The 24,308-nt window shown below is 44.3% G+C and overlaps 1 protein-coding gene across 1 annotated transcript in view; it reads right to left on the minus strand.

Moving 5' to 3' along the window:
- The window catches only part of MAPKAPK2 (MAPK activated protein kinase 2), a 246,776-nt gene extending 224,276 nt beyond the window's left edge, over window positions 1-22,500 (minus strand). The window contains exon 1 of the mRNA XM_078644565.1: window positions 21,845-22,500. Within this exon, the coding sequence (XP_078500691.1) occupies window positions 21,845-22,081 (237 nt within the window). The 5' untranslated portion in view covers window positions 22,082-22,500. The remainder of the gene's footprint in view (window positions 1-21,844) is intronic.
- Between the last annotated feature and the right edge of the window lie 1,808 nt (window positions 22,501-24,308).

Genomic DNA, 24,308 nt, shown 5'->3' on the forward strand with positions numbered 1-24,308 from the left:
GACAGTTAAATAAATGTCTGTGCAGTGGCCCACAGTCTCGTCGGAAAACAGGACAGCAGGACAGTTTTTAAACTTTTTCTGAGACTGCTACTACCCGTCCCTACTTCTTACACTTGACTAGCCTAGAGACAGTCATTCTCCCCACTCAAAGAGGGTGAAAGGAGTGTGTCCTCGCTGTTAATAGGCATGCACTGTGTCTTGTATGTACCAGAGCAGCCTGTGACCCAAAATTGAAGGACTCAAGCCTCTCTAATTAATAAAAAAGACAGGGAGCTACCAGAGAGGTTGTAAAGGCATGTTAGCAGAAAATGCGTTTTGCACGTAAACTGCTGAGTCAAAAAGGAAAGTTGTGTAGTTTGTTTTCTTGAGCAGCTGCACTTATTGGCTGCAGGAAATGCAAGTTGCTTGGCACTTTTGGCACCACTAATGACAAGATGGTGGGAGAGATATAAGATGTGTGCGCAATGGAGTTGGTAAGTCTGCACTGGCGCCCAGCTCTCTGATGTCACCATCATCAGTAGTAGTTGAGCAGCACCTGCGCTGCAGCACAGACCACCACTTCAGCTACCCTGCTACCCGTACGAGTGCTGGTGCTGTCCACAGCAGAGAAGTTCTGGTGCTCAAACGAAAAACATATGAAGTGCCGGTACTCATTACCAGTGAGTACCGACCCAATTAAAGAACTGTTGGCAGTTCCAAACAGCAACTTGACAAGATGGGACGAATTAGAAACAAGACAATCTCATATTTGAGCTATAATGAGAGCTTAGGATTTCTTTACTACATGTTTCAGTTTGTTGGGCAACATCCGTGCCATTAGCGGGAATTGAAATCCGCAGCAAGACTGACAATATTCACGGTTTGCCAGGTAGAGTGTAGATTTTTAGAGGCATAAAGTCATGATTGCTCTTGGTTATCATGTTTCGAATTCCACCTGGGTGAGTTGATCAAAATCTGTATGGGATCTCCTGATCGTGCCAGTGTCTCCGCTTGGAGCAGAGCACAGCTCCCACTCGGTTACGCTGCTGCATTCTGGCTCCAGTGCCACTTTAAATATGCCAACATTACATAAAGCATTCGGTCTCATTATATAATGGTATGCATTTACAAAAAGGTTGCTTCTTATGTTATTGAAAACAGCTTCAAATTGCCTCATCATTCTTTTTCCTCAACACATCATCATTCCCTGGGGCTGCAAGCAGAATTTGCAGAGAGATGCAGGAAGTTAAAATCTGAGAAGAGCTCACATTTGTATTAAAACAGTGCTGTGCTAAAACTCTGACTGCAGCATGCCTTTGCCCCCAAACCATCTGCTCAGCTAACAGACTGAACTCTGAGTCACCTTAGTCGAGAAGATTACCACTGCAATTGCTCCAGTTTCTGACTTCGAGAATATGAGGATAACTTTGCAAAGGACTGTGGGCGTGCAGATCTTCGGGAAAGGTTTAGAAGCCCAGGGAACGAGAATAGGGGAATACTGTGTGCTTTGTAAAAGTTATTTCTTTCTGTTGCACAAGGGGAGATGGCGTGTGGCAATCCAACACTCCATCGTTACTGTCTCCCCTGGATAGTGTGTGTATCTTCTTGTGACACCAACCTTAATTAACAGTGAGTCCACACAAATAATGTACCCGAATATACAACAAAACAACAGGGAAAGGTTTAACAAAAACGAGTTCCCATCAGTCCACCATCGAGACCGCCCTTCATCATCTGGGATCTCTTGTATATATATATATCTCACATTCAGGGGTAAAACACCTGTCCTGGCAGATGATATACCATGCGCAGGAGTAACCCAAAACAATTATACAGATGTGAAGAAATGGCGTGCCTAGTGGGGAACTGAATAGCAGTGCATGGAAAAATGTGTGTTGTGAAAAAAGAAAAGCGAAGAAGGCTCTAAAATTAGGTCGGGGAAAAAAACAATTTTAATATACACCCTCACACTCCTAAATCAGTAAAAACAGTGCAAATTAGTAGTATAACAAATGACCACTAAAAAAAGATGTAAGGTCGACATGTTTCTGCAGTCGAATGGAGTCTCGAGATCTCCTGCTGCTTCTTCAGGACCATTGGTGCTACTGCTCAATTAAAAATAAACCATATCACCTGAATAGTGTATGTGTAATCGTCTTCCCGTCCTGAACACAAGAAGAAAATGATATATATAAGGGTACATTATGAAAAGTAAAATTATCAACAATAACATGCACGTTGTGCCTTCTTTATAATGTTATATCATTTGTATTGGTCATAAACAGATATTGACCAACATTAAGACCATCATATTCTGTCACAAATCACCAATTCGTAAATTTGCAAATTTTTGAATTCACTCATCCACTTGATGGGAAGGAAAAGCCCCACCTCACCTGGCACGAGCTCAGGTAGTGGATGCACCGCACTACAAAGAAAACAACAAGAAAAGATGTATATATACACCTAAATACATTCCTAATCCAACTAGTCTAAACATGCGCCAATAACGGCGCCGCATATGCCCGCCAATGTCAGGAAACACCACCTGATTACATTCACCGCTTATGGGAATGTGTTGTTGCAAAATGTTATCGGTCCTGTGACTCAAAAACCAATAGCTAGCAGACCCAAAAGATCGAGACCGGAGGTACACACACGGTCTGTATTCCTTAGTGGTTGTAAGTAAAACTTACCTCTCCGTCGGTACACCGGTCGTCCCTCTAAGCTCTATCGTGGGGAGGAACCGACTCGGTGCACCGGAGGGAGATAAATGCTTGTCCTACTTCCGCATTGAGCGTTGGGCGTATACAAACGTGCCCGGCGTGTGATTACGTCTCAACGCGCTATTGCTGTCGGGAGGTGTAGTTCTAAAGGACATTACATCCAGATTAGCGGTTCGAATCCCCACTCGGAGACCCAAATACTCGAAGGGGATAAATTATCTCCTATTCTTCGTAGTCGACATTATTCGAAACCCGCAATATTGATGATTCAGAATTGTATATCTCAGAATTATGTCTAATCATTAAAAAGACATTATTAATCAATGCCTCGGAGGAAACAGTTCCAATCCCCGTTTGGACTCTTACACAAAGCTGGAGATTGCCGGATGGGCAAAGGTTAAATCATATTTTTACTGCTCAACAGAACTATCAAGGGCCAGTAAGTGTCTGCACTCAATATGATAATAGTCACACTATATATCACGCATGTAAGTGATATGTTCATGGAATAACCACATTATCTCAAGACACCAGTTTTGACATTCTCAGTAATAACCACTGGGCCACTTATTACAAACATGCTATGCATAGTCTGATGATCCAGAGAGATTGTATTTTAGATTTTGAAAATATTAAAAATAATATTGACAAAAGTGCCAGGCATTTAAAGCGACATCCATGGGATGTCTTCGTTCAACCCACATTTATCGCTCCGAAGTCTGTAGACCCATTTTTGTTCACATTTGAACAGGAATTTAGAGGTGTCAGTTACAGAAGGAGGGATCCATGGTTGGTCCAATACCGTCCAAAAAATATCAGAAGGTTGATGACCTACTTGCAAAAAGTGATTCGTCAGTTTCGTTGCTTGTTTACAACAGCGAATCGAACTTTTATGCTCAGAAATTCTTAATTTAATTTTTCTGGTGGTCATCCCCACATAGTTCAATTTGCACGGGCATGTTATCAAATAGATCAAGTTTGAACTGTTACAGTTAGTAAACCGTCTAAGTTGCCACGGTCTATCAGTGCCTATGTCTATAGTGAGTGTTTTAGTAGTTTGGGTACAGGCCGCGCAGTTACCACAAGGATGGTGTCCAGTAACTGCGGGCAAGTCCCATAGAGTACCAACCGCCCGGGGGATCATGGTTTTAGGTCTTGTATGGACCAGCTGGCCTCTCGTGAAGGCAAACAGAGGAGGAGGTATTGAATCAGTACCTGTATTGAGAATCTTCCAATGTTTTTTGACAATTTTTTTAATCTTATTAGAGAATGTGCTGTATGTATTTACACAGGTAAATCTGTCTTGTTGGATTTTCGGAGGTGCCAATTCTAACAGACATTCCCTGTTGTTGTTAGTAGCCCTTTTCTTTGCATATTTGATAAGGCGTTTAGGGTATTTCTTATCTTGTAAGTTTCTTGCAAGGGCTTGGGAGTGTTCTTGGAAAGCAGTTTTAGTGGAACAATTCCTCTGAATGCGGAGGAATTGCCCAAAGGGTAAATTATCCCTTAATGCTTTGGGATGGAAACTCTCATAATTTAACAAGGAATTCCTTGCCATTGGTTTCCGATATAACTCAGATTGTAGGCCCCCTCCTGATGCAGAGATTAACAAATCTAGAAATGGTAATTGATGTTTGTCAAACTCAATGGTAAATTTAAGGAATTGATTCCTTTCGTTCAGCCATGTATGAAACTGACGAAGTTCATCTTCCGTTCCTCGCCACACGACCAAAATGTCGTCTATATATCTTTTCCATACTCGCAGACACTGAAGATGGGGGTTAGTGTCTGCGAGTACGTGTGTTTGTTCGAAGGTGTGAACATACAAGTTAGCGAGACTAGGAGCAAAAACACTTCCCATGCTCGTCCCGCTAACTTGTAAGTAGATCGATTCCTCGTATTGGAAGAAATTCTCAGTCATGGCAACCGTTGCCAGAGTCATAATGAAACTGACCGGAGTGATCGAGTTAAGATCTCTGTTGGTTAAGAGGGCTTCAATAGCCTCTAATGTCTCGGTTTGTGGAATTGATGTATATAAACTCTCCACATTAAATGACACCAAAAGGTCAAGGTCTTCATTGAATTCAATATCTGGCAAGATCCTTAGGACATCTTTAGTGTCCTTAAGGAAAGTGGGCATCTCCCGCACTATTGGCTGCAAGAAAAAATCTACGAATGTAGATAAGGGTTCCAACAGTGAACCAATACCCGATATAATAGGTCTACCAGGTGGGGGGCGTTGTGTCTTATGTACTTTTGGTAGCGTATAAAAGTACGGCATTTTAGGATTGACAGTGCATAGGTATTGGGATTCCTTTTGTGTAATCCATCCTTCTGCTAGGCCTTCCTCAACAATATGGCCGATAACCACGGTCAACCTATCAGTGGGGTCACTGTCCAGTTTGCGGTACGCCCTTGTGTCATTTAATTGGCGCATACATTCTTCACGATATGTATCAACATCCATTAGTACAGTTGCCCCACCTTTGTCAACTTTGGACAGGTTCACAAAACAATTTTGAGCTTGAAGGTACAACTGTCTCAGGTCATGATCTACTGCCTCTTCAAAGGTCTGTACTTTGGCTGGTAAACCCACAGTACTGGGGTTAAAGGTAGAGGGTCTCTTAAGGCCAGTGTTCTCCATGTCTCCTCTCTGTGTTGCAATAGTTTTGTTAGCAAACAGATAGTGGAGCCTGATTTTACGGAAGAATTTTCCCATTTCTGTTTGTATAAGAAACGGGTCACCCTTATTGGTTTTCACAAAACCCAGTCCTTTGTTAAGGACCAGTTCTTCAGTGTGCGTCAGAACGTGTTTGCTCAAATTTATCACGAGGCTGACGTTCCTGCCTGTTCCTGCGGGATCTTCTTGCCGTTTCTCAAGTCCATAGTTGCTGGAGCAAGATTCCAACGGACTTGGCCTTGTTGTTGGCTTCTCCGTCGGCCTCTCGGACGTCCAAAACCCTGTCCTAAAAAAGGCTGCTGGTTGAAGTCGGGGTATGGTTGTTGTGGTCCAAAAGGACCTGGCGGAGGAAAAGTTGGTGGGCCCCAAGGTGATGGTTGCCACCAAGGTGGAATCGGAGGTTGGCTATAGTAGGGATTATAACCCCTTCGGTTTCTCCTGTTACCTCGCCCTCTCGCGCCACCCTTATTACTACCTTGGTTGGAGGAATCGGAGTCAGTAGATGCCTCATCAGAATTTGACGTGCCATATGTCGATCCTCCTGTCCGGCCATTGTTGTTAAAAGCCGCCGGTACGTAGTTATCGATATATGGATATATAGTCTCAGCAGAAAACTTGGCCAAGTCTTTCTTAAATTTTTCAAGTTTATGCAACAGGATAGAGTCCCTCAGTTCTTTGCTGGTTTTATTTCCCTCCTCCTGTCCTTTGCTGAACATCTTACCAGACAGAGTTGTCCTGATCTGGCCCTCTAAAGTTTGAATTTCGACCAATATTTCATCAGCTCTTTTTTTGGCAGTTTTGATGATCAGCACTAGCCAATCTCGCGTACACTTCCACGCGATGATACCAGTCCCTACAAAAATCCTTATTTTCAAGGAAAAGGCGAGGAGCATTATTAACGATTAACCCACTAGGAGCACAATTGCCCCAGAGATATTCTGCCATGATGATGCCATGGACACAGACCCTTGCCTGGTTCTTTTTGAGTACAAGGATTTTAGCCCACCCATCGTCACTAGTTAATTGGAAAGGTGGGACCTTTTTTGTGTTTAGTTGTATCTTCTTGTGCTCTCGAAGCTTGGCATTCACAGGGACACAAGTGAGCTTGCAAGAGTTTATTTTACAATAAGCTGATTAAAAACTGTTTCAAATTTATACGGGCTCGGTCTTCCCTTGGTTTTATTATAGTCTGTGCAAGGGCACCAAGGAAAGAAATTCAGAAGATACAAAGAATCAAACATTGAGAGTCTGTCTGAACTTAAATAAATCCTACCACATTACTCTCTCAATGTATTGCTTATTCCTGATGTATGTATGAATGCTCCAAAACATGACTTCCTCTGCTGGTCATCAATTGGAAAATCCAAAAGCGAACTCACAGAAATATTCAGCGTTGCCAGCTGAATAAAAAAGTTAGTGCTCTCTATTTCCTAGTCTTCCCTTGAAAAATATTATGATTTTATTACCTATTTTACCCTGTTTCCAAATTAAGAAAGTACATATTCGACAACAATTTAAAAAATGAAATAAAGTCAACAGGTAATTGTATCGTTTCTCACTTAACGAGTTCTTATTGAACAACTGTTATATTTTAATTTTGTTACAAATATGATTATAATACATTCATCGCATCCCAATTAATTTCAGGAAGACAACTGGAAGTACTCCCGAGGTCGGGCTTACATCCCCACACCAGTAAAAAAAATGGTGGGGAGCCACGGCCAACTGCCAATTAGGTCAAGGGAGCCACAGGTCAAAAAAGTTTTAGACGGAATTAGACGGAAGCTCAGTAACGTATCAGGCTGGGGGGGAAAGGAGGCAATCAGTGGTCTGTGCAGGAAGGCGCTACAGAACCAGGTGCTCTATGCGGCCTTCTATCCTTTGCCTGAATGTTATGGTCCGTATTTTACTGGACAGTCGCACACATCTTTTGAGTGCTAAGACGGTGTATGAAAAGGACAGACTCCGGTTGAATTTAAAACATAATATCTCCACAACGAAAACAGTTGATTTTCTAAAGTACACCTAGTAGAGTGAAAAAAGTATGACAATTAAAAAGCAGTAATCTGAAAAAGGTGGAAATTGAACAGTGACCCTATACAATCAAGCTGCGCCCTCAAGATAAACGATCCACCTGAATTACCAGAACATCTTCAAAAAGAAAAAAGCTTTTACTGTGAGTGTAGCAAAATTAAAATTGTGAAATAGAAATATGAAATTTCGTCCTACAAACCAGCCAGGCCCATTTAGCTATACTTTGCAGCCCAAAAAAAAGACTGGTTGAAAACAGGTTTTTATTAGATAACCCCGCCCGTTTTACACATTTCTGAAGGAAAAGCTGACCTGACCTCTCTGGCATTCAAACCTATGTCTTGGAGGTTCAACTCCCTCCCCCACTAAGTCAAAAGTTACATTGCAAACATGCAGAAATCTCAAGACTGGTTGCGGTGCGTTGTTGAAAGAATTGCGCCTAAATGAAAATTCCCGCTATACAACAGAATTAACCCTATTCGGCATTTTAAGATAATCTACAAAAAAGTGTCACATATCCTTTTGAACCCAAAACAGAAGTCTGCTGTGCAAATCGCCCATACTGACCGCAGCACAGCATCAGACTTACAGAAAAAACAAGCATTGGCATTGCCAATAGGTCTCGCTTGTGGGACCTTATAAGTATTTAGTTTTGCAGCACAATATCCGATTATGCAACAAGGATATTGTGCTGCAAAACTAAATACTTATAAGGTCCCACAAGCGAGACCTATTGGCAATGCCAATGCTTGTCTGCCAAGTTGCTAATAAGAGCCCCAGCTGAGGCTGGTACAGAGAGTGGGGGGGAAGGGAGGGCTTCACGAGTCACGACGCCGTGACCCTGGGAGTGCTGCGCTTTACTGAGAGCAAGTAAACATTCATAGTTGAAGTTCTCTCTGCACTGAGAGGCATTACGGGCGTCTTTGCACAAATGACCTGTTTTTCTTGGTAAAGAAGCTTCCTTCACAGCGTCTTGACTGAGACTAGCGAGTGACTGTTCGCACTGTCAGTGATGGCGTCCATTACCTGCAGCAGAGCTGTGAGGCAGACTCACACTGTACAATGTGCGATGACACCGCATTTCTTGAGGCCAGATTTCCACAGGTAATTGGCATTTCAACTTCGGTGGTCAAATTACCCCATTTAAGACTTTAAACACGTTTGGTATTCACAAAAAATATTGGTGCCCAGGGCGGGAAGCAGTCTGGAGCCCATGCAAATGTTCTGATCTCACTTGTTAATTTGAAGTACCCTGGGAACAATTACAAGACTCAAGAAAGCTAAAAAAAAATCGGAAACTGTTTCTTTTACTCAATGGAGATGTACTTTCTGAGATCTTTGTAGATTGCTTGCTCTTTTCGGGATTCACCGAATGTGGGGGTGGGGGCCTGAAGGAGGAGGGGGTGCAAGGGATGAGGGAACACGGCCTGGGGGAAGCTGGCTGGGGAGGGGGAGGAGAAATGCAAGGAAGAATAGGGGAGGAGAAGCCGAGAAGCCGCAGAGCGCACGCTGGGCGAAGCCCTTTGATGTGCTCTGCGGCAAGATGCAATTAGGAGGGAGGGAGGCTGATGCGCGTTCATGTTGATCACGTGGTTCATGTGAACTTCGTGAAAACGCCAGGCAAAAAGCTGGTGGTTTCACGAGAAGTTTGAGCACTTGAATTCTCGTTCCTCAATGCGCTTGCGCGCATTTAAGGTCACGAGACCTAAAAATGGGGGGGGGGGGGAGCAATGAATGAGTACAACCCTCTTCCACATGACAGAGGCAAGTAAGCCATTTAGTCATGGTAGTGCTTTCCATAAGTCACCAGAGTCTAACACTCCTTTCTCTCTGCGTGAGTCACTGCTTAATACGCTTTGCCAAAGCCAATAGGTAATGCCTTGGCAAGCAGGTGCATTTGTTTTCCTTTTATTGTCAAATGTAAACATGCCACAAAAATGTGAGCTACATATACATCTCACATTTTTGTGGCATGTGCCCGCAATAGACAATAAAAATGTATTACACGCACACATCCCATGTTGAGGGCGCTCTAGAAGTGAGGTTTTCATTGCACAGATGTGCCATGCTTTTTATTATTTGTCAAAGACATAGGAATAAAACACCACCAGCGAACTGCTCAAATCGCAGGCAGCTTAAAAAAAAACGCAACAACATTTCAAAAAGGAGGAAAATAATTCAGCAAAGTCTAGGCAAAAGGAAAAGCTAGATATTTAAAGTTACTATAAAGAAGAACTAAAATAAAAACCACACCCGTGAATCTACTTAGTCACCGAAGAGGAACGACCTAATTTTAGACGGATGTGAAAATCATGAAGTCACTCAAAGTGAAAGGAGCTAATGGGCGTGGTGGGCTAACCCACTGCCTCATCTTGTAATCTGTGGCGAGTGGAAGCAAAATGTTAATGACAATTTAACAGGCCAATGGACGTAACGTTTACTAAAAGTCTCACTATGTATGTATATTATTTATGAATTTAGTGGAAAAACAAGTCTGGCGAGATGCGGTCTCGAAGGTTGGACCTATAGACACGGGCCATTGACAGGTAGGTTTTGCTGCGATATGGCATATCTGTAGGAACAGAGTAGGATTCCGTTCCACCACGACCAAAGAGCAAGACATGAACGGTTTTTAGAGACTAATGTTTGAGCATAAAAGTTGATGATTTCTTAACAGGAGATTACAGTGGGACGGGCCAAGAGTAACAGAACTCCACAGGCAACTGGACATATCAAATGACACAGCAAGGTCCTCCGCTCCGCATGTTTGTACGCTGAATGTTCCGAGGTCAGACTCGAGGTCTCGGAACTGTGCAGAACGCAGCACCTCGCAAGCAAAGTTACTTCTGGCACATACCAGGCATAACTTTCACAAGCGACTTACTGGTCATTTCCCCTTCAGACTCCAACTGCTGGTAATGGGTAGAAAATAACTCCTTTACAAACTAGACGGGCAATCCTGTATACTGGAGGTCCCGTGTCTAACGCCTTGGGTTCTTAAATGATGCGTTTCCATCCAGACAGAGAATCCCACACTCAATGCTGTGTAAGAGACAGACATGCATTCTTACACCGGGCTACAAAAATGTGCAGCTCACCCATCAGACCGGAAATTTCCACTAACCCGCATCTCAGGCCAGACCTGCTGCCAAATCTATTATTTTGATTCAGGCGCCTCCATGAACATTTGTGGAGTTCAGGGATAGTGTAAAGCATGGCAAACCCGACACCCCATTGTTTGGTTTCCACTCAGTAAACGGTTCATCCTGATTCTTATATTCGCTCTGACTAAAGAGCATGTGATGTGCCTGCCAACAGATAAAACTCCCACCACACCTGGGGACAAGTTGAATTTTTACACCTGGAAGTGAGCAAATAGAGTGATACAATAAAGATAAAAGTTGGACAATGAACAAAGTTAAATTTTGTGCACAGACATTATATATATCCGTTCCACACTCCTACTAAATCGGCTCTGGACACCAATTCAGCAAACGTAGAAAACAGCGCTCAAGATAACTTCAAAGGGTGGTTTATTGCTCCTCTGTCACCAGCATGACACGTTTCGGCTACGTCACGGCAGCCTTGATTATATATATATATATATATATATATATATATATATATATATATATATATATATATATATATATATATATATATGTTCCATCACCCCCTCCAACAACGAGAGTGAAGAGGCCAACAAAAGGAGAACAGGTAGAAACTGCATTTATTCCAGTTGAGCAGGTAATGGGTTCCTGAAACACCCGCTGTAGTGCGAATGCATTTCGGCTTTAGATTAGCCTTCGTCAGCGCCACGGGTGTAGCTGCTCCAGGTGGATGCCATTTTTGCTGATCCAAATATCATGCACCCCCTTAAGTCCAGCCTTGTCCCGCCCCTTCTGGCTCCAATGCCAATCGCAATTGTCCATTTCGTAGTCGCATTGTTAGCCGCGACTACCAAACCCAGAATGCAGTTCATTTTGTCATTTCCTGGTAACGGTTGCGTGGGGGTTTAGGAAAAAGCTGCAATTGTCCAAGTCTCCACACCCTGCCGCCGTGGAGCAAACCGTTCTCACCTGTCTACCAACCGTCTTAACCTCCGTGTGTCTGGAAAGCGGGGACAGGATGACATACTCTCCTGCCCGTTTGAAGCTTTAAAGTCCTCTTATACCGCTACAATTTGATCCAGGTGGGAGGTGGGTTTTGACAATCCCGGTACCCCAGGCAAATCCACAACGCCATCGAAGTGGCATCCAGTATAGTCAGAACCAACTTTCCAAGACGGGAGCCCCTTGCGCGGTACTGGAATATATATATATATATATATATAAAAAATGCCACCAAAATTCAAGGCTGTGCTTCCAGTACATCAGTGGAGCCCAGACAATAACTGTATACAAGCAAAAAATCTAGTCATGAGCATCTTCACCTGGAAGCAGTTTTTATGCGATTGGGACATACCAAGACAAAACCTCAAAAGAGTTCTTGTGAACAGGGTATGGCAATTGAAAAACTAGAGCTATTTTAGTTCTAAACATGGAGGGGTGGGGGAAATCAGGAGCACAGACTGATTTACTTAAATTCAGAAATACATTCAAAGCACTCTGCACTTGTAGAAGAACTACTGGAGGAAGAGCCCATAACAGCAGCAATACTTGCTCCTACTTCCGCGAGCAGCACGAAATACACTAGCCTGAACCCTCAAAAAAGGCATATTCCGGACATTCAAGCAGCAAAAACACAGGAGAGTGACCCTCTGAATAGGGTCTGCCTGGCCTCTGTATTGAGGGGGGAAAAAGGAAAATTCATTGTGCACTTCAGAGACCCCTGTAAAACGACTACATTGGAAGAAGCCATCAACTACGTAACTTCTATCATCAATGGGGCAACAGAGTAACATTCAAGCCAGTTCCCCGTTGGCTCCTCTTCTTCACCAGCAGCAATAACACAATCGCCCTCTTTGTTCTATTAGACAAACTAACTTGGACCTACTATATCCCAACCTCAAGCAAGGCCAAATGACCCCCCAGATATCTAACCTAGCTAAAACTGCCTCAATTGACCAATGCATTCCATCTCCAGTACTAAACACAGCACTGGAGCGAACAAAAGTCAGTCTACACCACGTACAACCACGAAAATAGAATAGTATTTTTTGTTTTGTTTTGTTTTTTGTTCAGGAAACTCATCAACCGATAAATTCGCCCCATGTATACAGTCATGGCACACAACAAAATTACACTGGCTGCAATTAAAACTCGTGCTCAGTCAAAATAACTCCAGAGTAACGTGTCCTATCCCATCCTTCCAGGTCAGACATCATGCCAGCTACCAACTAGTGTTTATTCCACTAGAGATCACAAGCATCATCAAAATAGCATACTTACAGCGTCTGGCGGCTTAATAACTAGGGCTATCTGCCAAACAGTATTTATCGAATTCAGCTTCCAGGAACAATTCCCATGCCCAATAATTATGCAATTGCAGAAGAGCTCGAAACCATTACATCACAGGATGAACCTGGCACCAGAAGACCGGCTTCAGTGCTGAAAGGCAAAGTAAGCCAGTGTCAGGGGGAGTCTGCTACAACAAGATCTCAGAAGGGAGAGAGACCATGTAGGAAGGCTTACGCACACATCGCATTTTACTGGCAAGGGATGCTCTCCAGGGACGTCCGCGGCGACACATTCATCAGAACAAGCAGACGCATGGAGGTTGCCCAACGGAAAAGGAGATTTGGAAAGAATTTATCAGTCTGTACATACAACAGACCACCTTCCTCCAAACCTCACATAAAGCATTTGTTGAGTTCTAGATCATATCACACGTGGAACAGTGCACATTATGCATTACCATGAAAGGGAGAACATGTTCCCCTTTTCAAAGAGACATCTTTACTGGCTGAGGGCCATCAAGATAATTTGTATCCTAATCACAATTTGCCAAAGTGTGTGATTCGGACAAAAAGCATTTCAATCACCTTCAGATGCCGTATCCATAAATATAGAAAGCCCAGTGAAACGGGCAAATCTGCTACACTAAGAGGTACACTGAAAGCTGAACACTCAACCTTGAAAATGTGTATGCAAAACTTTCACAGGATTAGTTTTAACGTGCATCACACAGTATTCACTCCCACTGCCCAGGAACCATGATCTCCCCTCTCGCTCATCGCTTTAGTGCCCGTAGGGTTTGAGCATAAAAACATATGTGCAAACTAAGTGGAGCAGGGTCAGCCTCCTGATCTAAAAGGGTATGGGCTAAGGCAGCGGGTGAAAAGACACTTCAAGTCTGGTATCAACGTGCCGCCTAAAGGAGATGGGTGAGACCAGCAGAGATATGCTAATAAAATAATGAATCGCAGGCTTTCAATATATCTATGGATAAAAGGTTGGGGCTTAGCTTTAGTTAGAGGCGTAACGGCACTTAAAATCTGAGAAGTCCCATGGCTAGTTTCAAAGCTTTAATTCCCTTGAGTAGGGTTTCCTCGAAATTCTCAAGTGAGTTCGACCTACCCATATAAAGGTTTTTGTAGATAAGTACTCAGGGCGCTGTTCGTGGAATTTGGATCCAGGGTGCTTAATATTTTTATATGTTCTGTATTACGTGTTTTTCTGAATTTAAGATGGTGTGGCATGTTCTGAAGCAGTCCCACTATTGTCCAGACACCTTCGCGAGCAGCTTCATTTAAGTAACTGCTTCTGGATGTTGAATCTGATCAGAAAAAGAGAGTCTGGAGAGTGTGGTTTACCTCATAAAAAGCAGAGCTTTTTAAGTATTTGTGTTTCACTTAAGAAGTTTTCTGCAGACTATTGTGAAGCCACAAATTTCTATTTAAAAACTAGCATTGCATTAGGCAGTGACAGTTTTTTTATTTTCAATCCAGCACAATATCCCATATTTGCGCACACTAGCATCACCAACACGGTGCCTATCAAAAAAAAAGTGACCCACTCACACATTTATAGGCAACGACCATATTCAGTCACAATGTTATTATGCATGTTGTCATTATGTATGGGTATCGCAGAGATCCAGGTGCGTAAGTATCAGATTCTGAATTCAGTTATTTACTGTTACTATTCGACGTACTAGGAAACAAAAAAAAGGTTCTACAAGGATAAGGCTGTTTCAAGCCGGTACGTGTATCTTAGTAAAGAGTCTCTTTTTAGAAAAGGTACTTGCCAATGGGAGGCCGCAAATCTCCATGGATCAGACAGATGGTAGAGTATCCACAAATCAAGTATTCGATATTGCCCCAAGAAGACAGCCACCCTCCTCCCACAACCATTTTCTGGCTTGACATTACCCCTTTTCAGAAAATAGCCCCATCACCTCAGCCGTGCTTTCACAAAACAGCAATAAAACCACACTATTGTTCAATCTCCTGCAGCCAGCTGTCCGAATTCAAAAGTGGTCCCTTCTGATTCAGCCTCGGGTGCCGCACATCTTCAAATTCTGCTCTGTTACCTTAGCTTCTGTAATTACAATACATCAAGCAATATTTGCCTCCTGCTCCAGCATAAGAAGCACTTGAAAGTCAGATATAAAAGTAAGCAATATGCATTTATAGACTAAGCGCGGGTGCAATTTTTGAAAGCCAGGCTAATTATCGTTAGACAACTGAAAGCACGGCACACGCATCTCAGAAGAAATTATTTTAAAAATCTTTGGACACCACCATACAGCTAAAGGAAATATAGGGGGGAGACTGGTAGCTTCAGCAGATGAGGTTTATTCCAGTTATTGTCAGCGTTAGTGAAAATGTAAAAGATACATCAGAAGCAATGGTGAGAAGATACCCCACCCTCAGAAATCTGAAGAGTGTTTTAAACGTGGAAACATATACCCAAAAGGCAGCAATTCAAACTCTAGGGCAGGAGCAGAATTTTGGAGTCTGCTCACAATAGGTTTGGACTACAAAGAATCATCACTCAAATTTTAAGCTCCACGTAGAGTAACCTTCAACTAGCCCCATTATGTTGTTCCCAGTCCACTATACTTACATATACCTTTCCAACCTCTTGCTCTCCCTTTGCCTTACTACGTCTATTCCAGGCTACCTCCTTTCTCCCACCTACAGAGTCCTCACTTAAGTTTCCATTGTTCCCTTCTTATCATTTTATCTTTGTTTAGGTTATGAAATATATATTTACATGAATACAATGTGCTGATAATCAGTGAAAGAGTGAACTTCATTATAGTGCAAAAAAAAAATGCTGCACACAATTCAGAACACAGCACTCAAAGCAAAACATCATACATACATTGAACCTTCACTACAAAAGACACAAATGATGGCCCGTTAAAACTGGAATGGCATGGGTAGCAATAAAATGATGGATTTAGGCCCAGATCTCTGTACTGAAGTGAATGTTTGACATGGTCATGCAATTGTTCTTTTTGCATTTGTCACCCAAGTGTGACGGACATGCCCAGACGTGGTTATCTTGCCTTCGATGCCACAGGAGTCAAGCGAACCGGGCTGATGAAAGGATAGTACCCCAAAACCGGTCCCAGGATGCTTGTTTCCAGTCCAGGGAGGACCAGGCCTGGCAATTCGGGCTGGACTGTTCCCATGTCTAGCAGGGTCAAGACTGATTTGCATATGGCTGGGTTTCAACTGGAGTGGCATGGAGAGCAAAAAACAATGGATTCAGGACTCGGGTTAACAGTTTGACATTTTTCAGCGTTCTGCCCATCAATTGTTCTTTTTGCATGGAACAATCACTACATTAGCAGGGCATAGCAACAGTGAAGCTACAAAGATTGGGACATATCCCTTGTAACAAAACAAAGCGCTAGAAACATCAACCAAAGCACAGGAAGAATAAATAGCAAGTACAACACCATTGAGCTTAACAATAAAAAAGGTAAGATGCAGAAACAGTATACAACAGCAAAGTGCTGCTCCATTACCAGTGTAAAAGCTCCTAACAGGAGTTCACCGTGAGAATCCACGGTCATACACCACCCAAGAGTACACACAACCCTATGACGCAACACTGAAAAGTACTAGGACTCTTACACAAACCCAGGTCTATTCTTATCCTTAGGAAGCATACCAATGACACATGCTATCTTTCAGCCTCATGAACATCTCAACCAGACAATTGTGGGTACTCACATAACAGCTCACTAGCAAAATAACAGCAGGTGCTAATATTTCGCACAATAAGATTACAAATATGAACAAGTTTCCAAATACATACACAGTGAACTCACTAACCTAGTACATCAACAGGCATTCATTCTTCCCCCTTCGAAGTTCATTATTCCGCAACAACGGCACACAGTGAACATGTTCCTAAAAACAGAAGCAAACACACTTCCATTACACAAGCATGAACTTGTAATCCTTCTATTAATTGCCCACCAGTACAGCTCCCCTCTCAAAAAAAAAAAACAGAACACACAAAATACACTGAGATGGCTGTGCGAGATTGTTTTGATTTGACAGACGTTTTTTGCAACTTTATTGTTGGAGGAAGCTGCCAGGCCCATGTCAATGTAAATCAAAAATGACCAAAAAAAAGAATATGTTTGCCTTCTCAAACAGCACACATTGTCATCATAGTACTCCCCGATACCAAAGGGAATTGCTAGGCGTGTGGATGTGCCCCATGAAAAAGGACAGAATACAGTCACAGTGAAGTTAGCCAATGGCTAATGTGGGCTGATGCTATGATTACTTTCAGAGAGGAAACAAAACAGTAAACGCTTTTAGGCTCCACCACCCTCCTGCCAGGTGCTATATTACTCCCAACCACTAGAAGCACATCCTGACACACCAAGCATTAAAGGCCTGGACAGGGAGGGAGGGTGGGAAGCATGACTGGGTCCAGGACGAGTAGGACTAAGATTAATGGGGATTACCGAACATAATCATAGCATTACCTCTACGTCCCTCGTCCTCGACCCAGTCATCACTCATGAAGCATACCAAAGCAACACCCAAGAAGGCCTTTGGCACACCCACCACAGAAAACAGACCAGACACAAAGGAGTGCAGCAAGTGAAAGTTTAATAAACACACAGACTCAGAGCGAGGGAGCAACCCCCCACAGCTTGCAACACCCCACGACCAAAATTGGTCCGGTCAGAAAGGGCACAATTCAACTGGTAGTGTCTCACAAAAGGGGATTCGGAGGCCCAAGTCCCAGCCCGACAGATTTCATCAAGAGAAACACCATGAAAAGCAGCCCAAGAGGCAGACACGCCCCGAGTGGAACAAGCCTGAACCGCAGCAGGACAAGGCAAACCAGCACCGAGATAAGCCAGAGAGATGACGGCCTTAATTCAGCGACCCAAAGTAAGACGGGAGGTTGCTTTACCTCGACCAGCCAAACCAAAGGTCACAAAGAGGGAGTCAGAGGAACGAAACTCCGCAGCCCTAGCAACGTAAACAGACAAGGCACGTTTCAGATCCAAAGAATGAAGCAAAAGCTCAGAGGGAGAAGAAGAAAGGAAGAACCAGCTCCTGAGAGGAATGAAAACGAGAGCGGATTTTGGGGAGAAAACCGGGATCCAAAGAGAGGACCACAGCGTCATCCAGAAATCGCAAAAACGGGGGAGAACAACGCAAGGCCGTAAGTTTCCCCCAACCGTCTCGCAAAAGTAATAGCAACCAAAAACGCCATCTTGTAAGACAAGAACTTAAGGTCCACAGACTCCAAAGGCTCAAAAGGAGGGGACTGCAAAACACCAAACACCAAGGACAGATCCCAAGGGGACACCAGAGACCGGACAGAAGGTGAAGAGAGAGAGAAACTCCAAAAGAGGCGAGAAACCAACAAGCCATCCAAAGGTTGAAAAGAATCCGCATCCCAGAAGGCACGGATAGCAGACCATTGACCCCCGCAAGGTAGACAAAACAAAGCGCTTCTGAAAGCCATCCAGTGAAAAATGAAGAACAGAAGACACAGGGCAAGAGGTAGGAGACAGATCAAGGGAGGAACACCACCCAGAAAAAGAAGTCCAGTGTTTGGAATAAGAAGTCAAAGTAGACTTCCTACGAGAGGCCTGCATCACAGATATAATGTGGTCGGGCAGACCACGGACCCCAAGAGACAACCGTTCAACCTCCAGACTGCCAAGGAGAGAGGAACCAGAAGGAAGGGAGACGGGGACCTCAGAGGAGAGGGGTAGCGGGGCAGAATCCAAGGAGGACCCACAGCCAGACCCAGCAACAGAGGAAACCAAGATCTCTGCGGCCAGAGAGGGGGTGGGGGTGGGGCAGCTACCACCTGAGCCCCCTCCCGCTGAACCTTCAGCAAGAAGGCAGGAATCAGAGGAAAGGCATAAAGAAGCCAAGGAGGCCACAGGAGAGACAAGGCATCCACCCCCCAAGCGCCCCGCTCCGGGGTCCTGGAGCAGAACAGGGGAACTAGGGTATTGGACCGGGAGGCAAACAGGTCCAGAACCGGAGTCCTGAACCTCTGGCAAATCAACTGGAAAGTCCGGGGAGCCAGACACAGGGACAGAGACGAAGGAAACCTCTGACTCAAGGAATCCGCCACCATGTTGTCCACACCCCGAATGTGCTGAGCAAAGAGGGCCAGAAGATGCTGATCCGCCCAATCCGAAATAGAGCAGGCCACCAGATTCAGGGAAGAACTGCGGGTCCCGCCCTGGTGATTGATGTAGGCCACCGTCACCGTGTTGTCCGATCTCACCAGGACATGGCAACCCCTCAGTTGAAGATGGAAGAAGCGAAGAGCCCTCTCCACGGCAGAGAGCTCCCGCCAATTGGACGACCTGCGCGACTCTGACATCCAACACAAAAGGGTGTACCGGCAGAGAAGAGGCAACAGGCTTCCTAAACTGCGGCAAGTTCGTATCCTGAGAGGTGCTGGGCGCAGAAGCATCAGGAAACCCCATATTCAGCCGAACATGGGAAACGATATCAGGCAAGAGATCCCTGGAAATGTATTTGCCCTGGAGCTCAACAGCAGCGAGAGAAGACCCAGCAGATTCATCAGAGGAGGACATTTCCGAGTAAAAGTCAGCAGCACCAGAATGACCACCAACAGGCTTCTTGTTCGCCTTCATATCAGAGGATAAGGCGCTTAATCCGATCATCATCCCCCCTTGCACGCTTCACAGGAGTAGCAGAGCCCCCACTGGTATCAGATGAAGAGGAACGCACAATTGAAGAATGCTTCCTCTTGCAATGGTGCTTACCCATAATGCACAAAAGAAAAAGCAGCAGCAGAAGAGCAGGAAACACAACCAGAAACACCCTCCGAGCATATACATAGAGGGAGAAAACGAACCAATCAGCCCCCCATGGAGGAAGGAACCGCAGATGTCGAAATAAATTCAAAAACTACCAATCCCCACGCGGAAAACTTCCTGCAGAGGCAACCAAGCCGTCGGCCAATCATAATGGAGGCCGTAGCGAATCCATGCGAGAGGAAGCGGCATCACCCAAAGCGAACCTGAGGCCAAACAGCAAGCGCGGGCCGCCAAGCCATCTCGCCGCAGGGAAAACGTCCACCACAAAGACAGGCGTCCCGGAGCCCACCCAGGTGCCCGTCGGAAAGGCAGGAAGGAATGCCACAGAAGGAGGAAATTGAGCAGAAGCGCGCCCAAGATACGGCCAAGCGCTAAAACACCAATCTCCTACCTACGCCTTCACCTGCAGCAGGACCTGCAGAAACATCCCAGAAGCACCGCCTCCAGAAGAAACAGAGGACACGATCCGGTCACCACGCAGCACGAACAAACCGGGCATCAAGAACAGGGAGACCCACGGAGCCACGCATCACAGGTCTCCCGAGCCCAGGAGGAGACAGGGAAGCCCAGCAGCCCAACTCCATAGCATCCCACGATGGCGTCTCCCATCAAGTAAACCACAGACAGGAAACAAAACAGGATGTGCTTCTAGTGGTTGGGAGTAATATAGCACCTGGCAGGAGAGGGGGGGGGAACCTAAAAGTGTTCCTTGTTTTGTTTCAGGTCTTGTGGGATACCTCATGAGTGATGACTGGGTAGAGGACGAGGGACGTAGAGGTAATATACTACACCCTGCTGTAGGGTGAGGAATAAAATGGGAATGACACAATAACAGATAAATGGATGAATGTGGTGGATTTAACACCCTAGCTATTATATACTATTTATTTTAGTGAAATCAAAAGGACTTGGTTAATACCAAAGCTAAATAAAGTTGGTACTCACTTCCTCAATCAATAGCATGCAAGCAACACACTGTGGGCCTAATACCACTAAACCCACTCCCATAAACACAGAATAGACCTCAGGGATTGGCTTGCCGAGAGGATTTTAACAGACATAGCTGTAAAAAACGTTTTTAAACCTCAGCATGTCACCCTGCAGAACACACGTTTGAGGAATCTATTAGGGTCTCTTATAGGATTACCACTTTTGTGGATGGGCATTCCAACTCCTTAACTAGGCCTTTGGCACCAGTCAAAGTGGTCTAGTAGCACACAGGCCTACAGGCTCGTTTCCACTGCTCGATTATGTAGGCAGCCTTAACTGAGTAAACGCCCAGGTAAAAAAATAATTATAATTTAAATCTAATTGTAGAGTTGTCACACTGTCATACACTTAATCATACGAACTGTTTCCTATTAAACAAAAAAGCCCTAGTACTCTTTAGAGCTGGACTATATTACTAGGTGCTCAGCGGGTTGTCTAGTGTTGACTCCACATCGCCATCTGTAAATAAACTCGTTGTGAAACACGGGCAATTCCAGGCTCAGACTTTTAATCATTCAGCATACACAGATGAACAAATAAGATGGGCTATAGAAAAATATGTTACGTTCACCGCAATGAAGACCCACGATTGTGGGTGGCATTTAGGGGCATCATTAAGAAAAAAAGTTATGTCACCCATTTCAAGTGGCCTCTAGCAACAAAAAAACACGTAAATAGCAACAAAAAATTACTCACTAAATGTTGGCAGCACTTCCTACTCAGTCAGTGTAAGGATAAAAGAGAAAACGTCGGCAAGAGTAAGCAAGAAAGACTTTATGGGCACCGCTATAAACAGCAATCGTTCGAGGTTAGAAGGGAAATGTGATACCCGACGCTCCGTATAAGGATACAGAATGACATCTAGTGCCAAGGAAATCTGTCGTCATTAAATGTATTCCCCAGATTTAGTAAAGATACTTTAGTTTATGCAGATTTAAGACATCAAAAAGGCGAGGGACACTTGGATTCCATGTGACGAAGAGTGCCATTTCCAGTGTTATCCTGTCTATTAAACACATATCCTATCACATCCTGATACGCGTAGCCTTCATTGATTACTCACAAGTGGGAGATTACAAGTACAACAAATGAAGTCACCGAGATAAAAACTTCGAACAGTCTTTAATGTGCGACAACGTGTGATCGATAGAAAGGACTCCCCACGTTTAGCCATACCTCCCCTTCCCAGCAGTCCTACCTTGAGGGCGTACTTTTCTCCGGTGCTCTTGCTAAAAATCTCCAGCACTTTCCCGTTGATGCCCAGCCCGAGGACCTGCGTGGTGACCTTGTAGTCGTCAGTGATTGCGTTTTTCTTGATCTGAAAGGCCGACTTGACATTGAACTGGGGGAACTGGGAGAGCTGGGGGGCTTGCTGCTGCATGGGGATGGGTGGCAGGGCCCCTTGGGGGTTCTGGTTTTGAGAGTTGGACAGCATGTTTCAACAGTGCCAGTAATCCGTCCTATGTTGACCCTCTCGGGCCCCGAGACCCTCGAAGCCGGACGCAATGGTTGGCTCGGCCCACCAACATACACAAAAGGTGAACGGTGTCTCTTCTCCCTCCTTTTCTTGGCAGTCCCGGTGTTTCCTTTCTCTCTTTCGTGATCAGGTCTTTTTTAAAGCCTTTTCACCCGCTTTTGAGACCGATGGCAAAGGGATCCGACATGTGCTCTTTTACACCGCCCTTTATTTCGGTATTTCTAAAATTTGTTGCCTCCTTCGGGAGCTGCCGGAACGTTAAAAGGTTGAACGTTCTTTCTAAACCTAGCTTCCCCTTAATCGGTTTCACCGTGACGTCACAACCAGGGCCGGGTGGCCAATGGATGGTCACACAGCGCTTAAAAGGAAAGAAAGGGGAGGTATGAGGAAGAGAAAGGACTGCTTCGGTAAATCCCATAGACACAGAAGAAGGACTGAACTGGGGACGTCTCGCATCGAAGCCCAGAACGAGATGCTCCTTACTCAAACATTTGGTGGCCATTTTGGATAGGGATCTTGCTTAGATTTACACGTGGCAACTACTAGTATAAAATGGTGAGTAAACGAGACGACCACCTATATGCCTAATCAAACCACTTACGTGGTACAGGGCAGCTAAAGAAACAGTCATGAAAATGGCACAGCCTAGAATCGAAGAAAAAGTATACAACAATTATAGAATAGAATGTATATCATTTCAACATCGAAATCCTAATATCTAATTGTTATTGATATGCGTTGAGCGGAATTATATTTCGCAAAATACTATAAAGACATTCACTTAATTATGTAACATAACAAAATACATTTTACTTCTTGCAAGTTGTATCTAAAATGACAATACATATTTCCACTCAGACATGGCCGATAAAGAGGTTATTTCTTCAGGAAAGACATTCTCTTTGCCTGAATGATGAGCCAGTGTCATTGTTAAAATAAAAAATATTAAATGAAAAATTGTTAATCAGTCTAATATATGTGGCAATACAGTGGCGAATCTGGCTATTGTAAACAACCTCAGATCTTAAAAATAGAATATTGCCGAGTTTGGTGGGTTCGATGTGATGTAGTGTTGTTGTACCAGGAAGCACAGTAAATTGGCTCCACTTCTTAGATTGTTTGCATTACTAATGACTCAGCCGACAGTACTTCACTATGGTGTTGGGCCTCAGGTCCACATACTGGGAAATGACTGAGACAGACACTGCTTAGTTGAGTACGATACTGGCCGCGAGCACGTGCACCCGGGCCCCTTTATTAGCGGGGTCATGTCACTCGTGACACCCGTGATGGATGAGTGTGGGGTGCAGTGTGTCCAGCCCTCAAGGGAGTGGCTGGAATGATAACTTCCTGTGGGACACTAGAACGTGTCTCGCAGGACACTACATTCACCTCCGATCACCTGTCAACCACTTCTCCTACTTGTAACTAAATGCATAGAACTAAACCAAGCATTTGCAATGCAATAGGTCTATCATTTGCGATAGTTTAAGCTATTGGCATTGTAAATGACAATGCCTTTTAAGTATGTGTTTTGATAATTAACACATAAACAAAAGGCATTGTCATTTACAATGCCAATAGCTCAATCTCTTGTAAATACAAGAAAAAGAATTGAAGAAGTATGCAGGCACAGGAAGTACGCAGCGACGATGCTGGGCCAAGCGAGTGAGTGAGGTGGAGCAAGGCGGAGGCGCTGCAGGGAGCAGAGAAGTTCGGCCAGGGGGCATCACTCTGCTGCAGATTTTTTCCTCAGAGCCATCACCCGGGGCCAAGGCTCGTACAGTCTCGCAAGTCGCAAGCTGCGCCTATGCCTCTGAGCCCCTTGTAACATCCGCCTCCTCGTAACACCGCTGAAACACCTCCCAGAATGGAACTTAGAAACATCACACTTGAAAAGAATGTTCAACCATATAAAGTACCTGTGTCCTCCGTCTTCTTCCTCTTTTGTTGCTGCTTCTGAGCAAGCTAAGTGCATGGTTATGATTGTCGTTGAGTTGTAGGAATGTTACCCAATTTTATGACAAGACCGGAGGCTCATATTATGCTTTCTTATCTTGCTTTATTTTCTATAGCAGCCAGGATAAGTAAAAAAGGCCCAGGGACACAAACCAGCCGATGGGAACATAAACAGATGAACACATCACTCCCAATCATGGAGCAACAGTCAGGATAACGTCACCAT

This window comes from Lissotriton helveticus, chromosome 5_1 (genome assembly GCF_964261635.1).
Source record: "Lissotriton helveticus chromosome 5_1, aLisHel1.1, whole genome shotgun sequence".
NCBI lineage: Eukaryota > Metazoa > Chordata > Amphibia > Caudata > Salamandridae > Lissotriton > Lissotriton helveticus.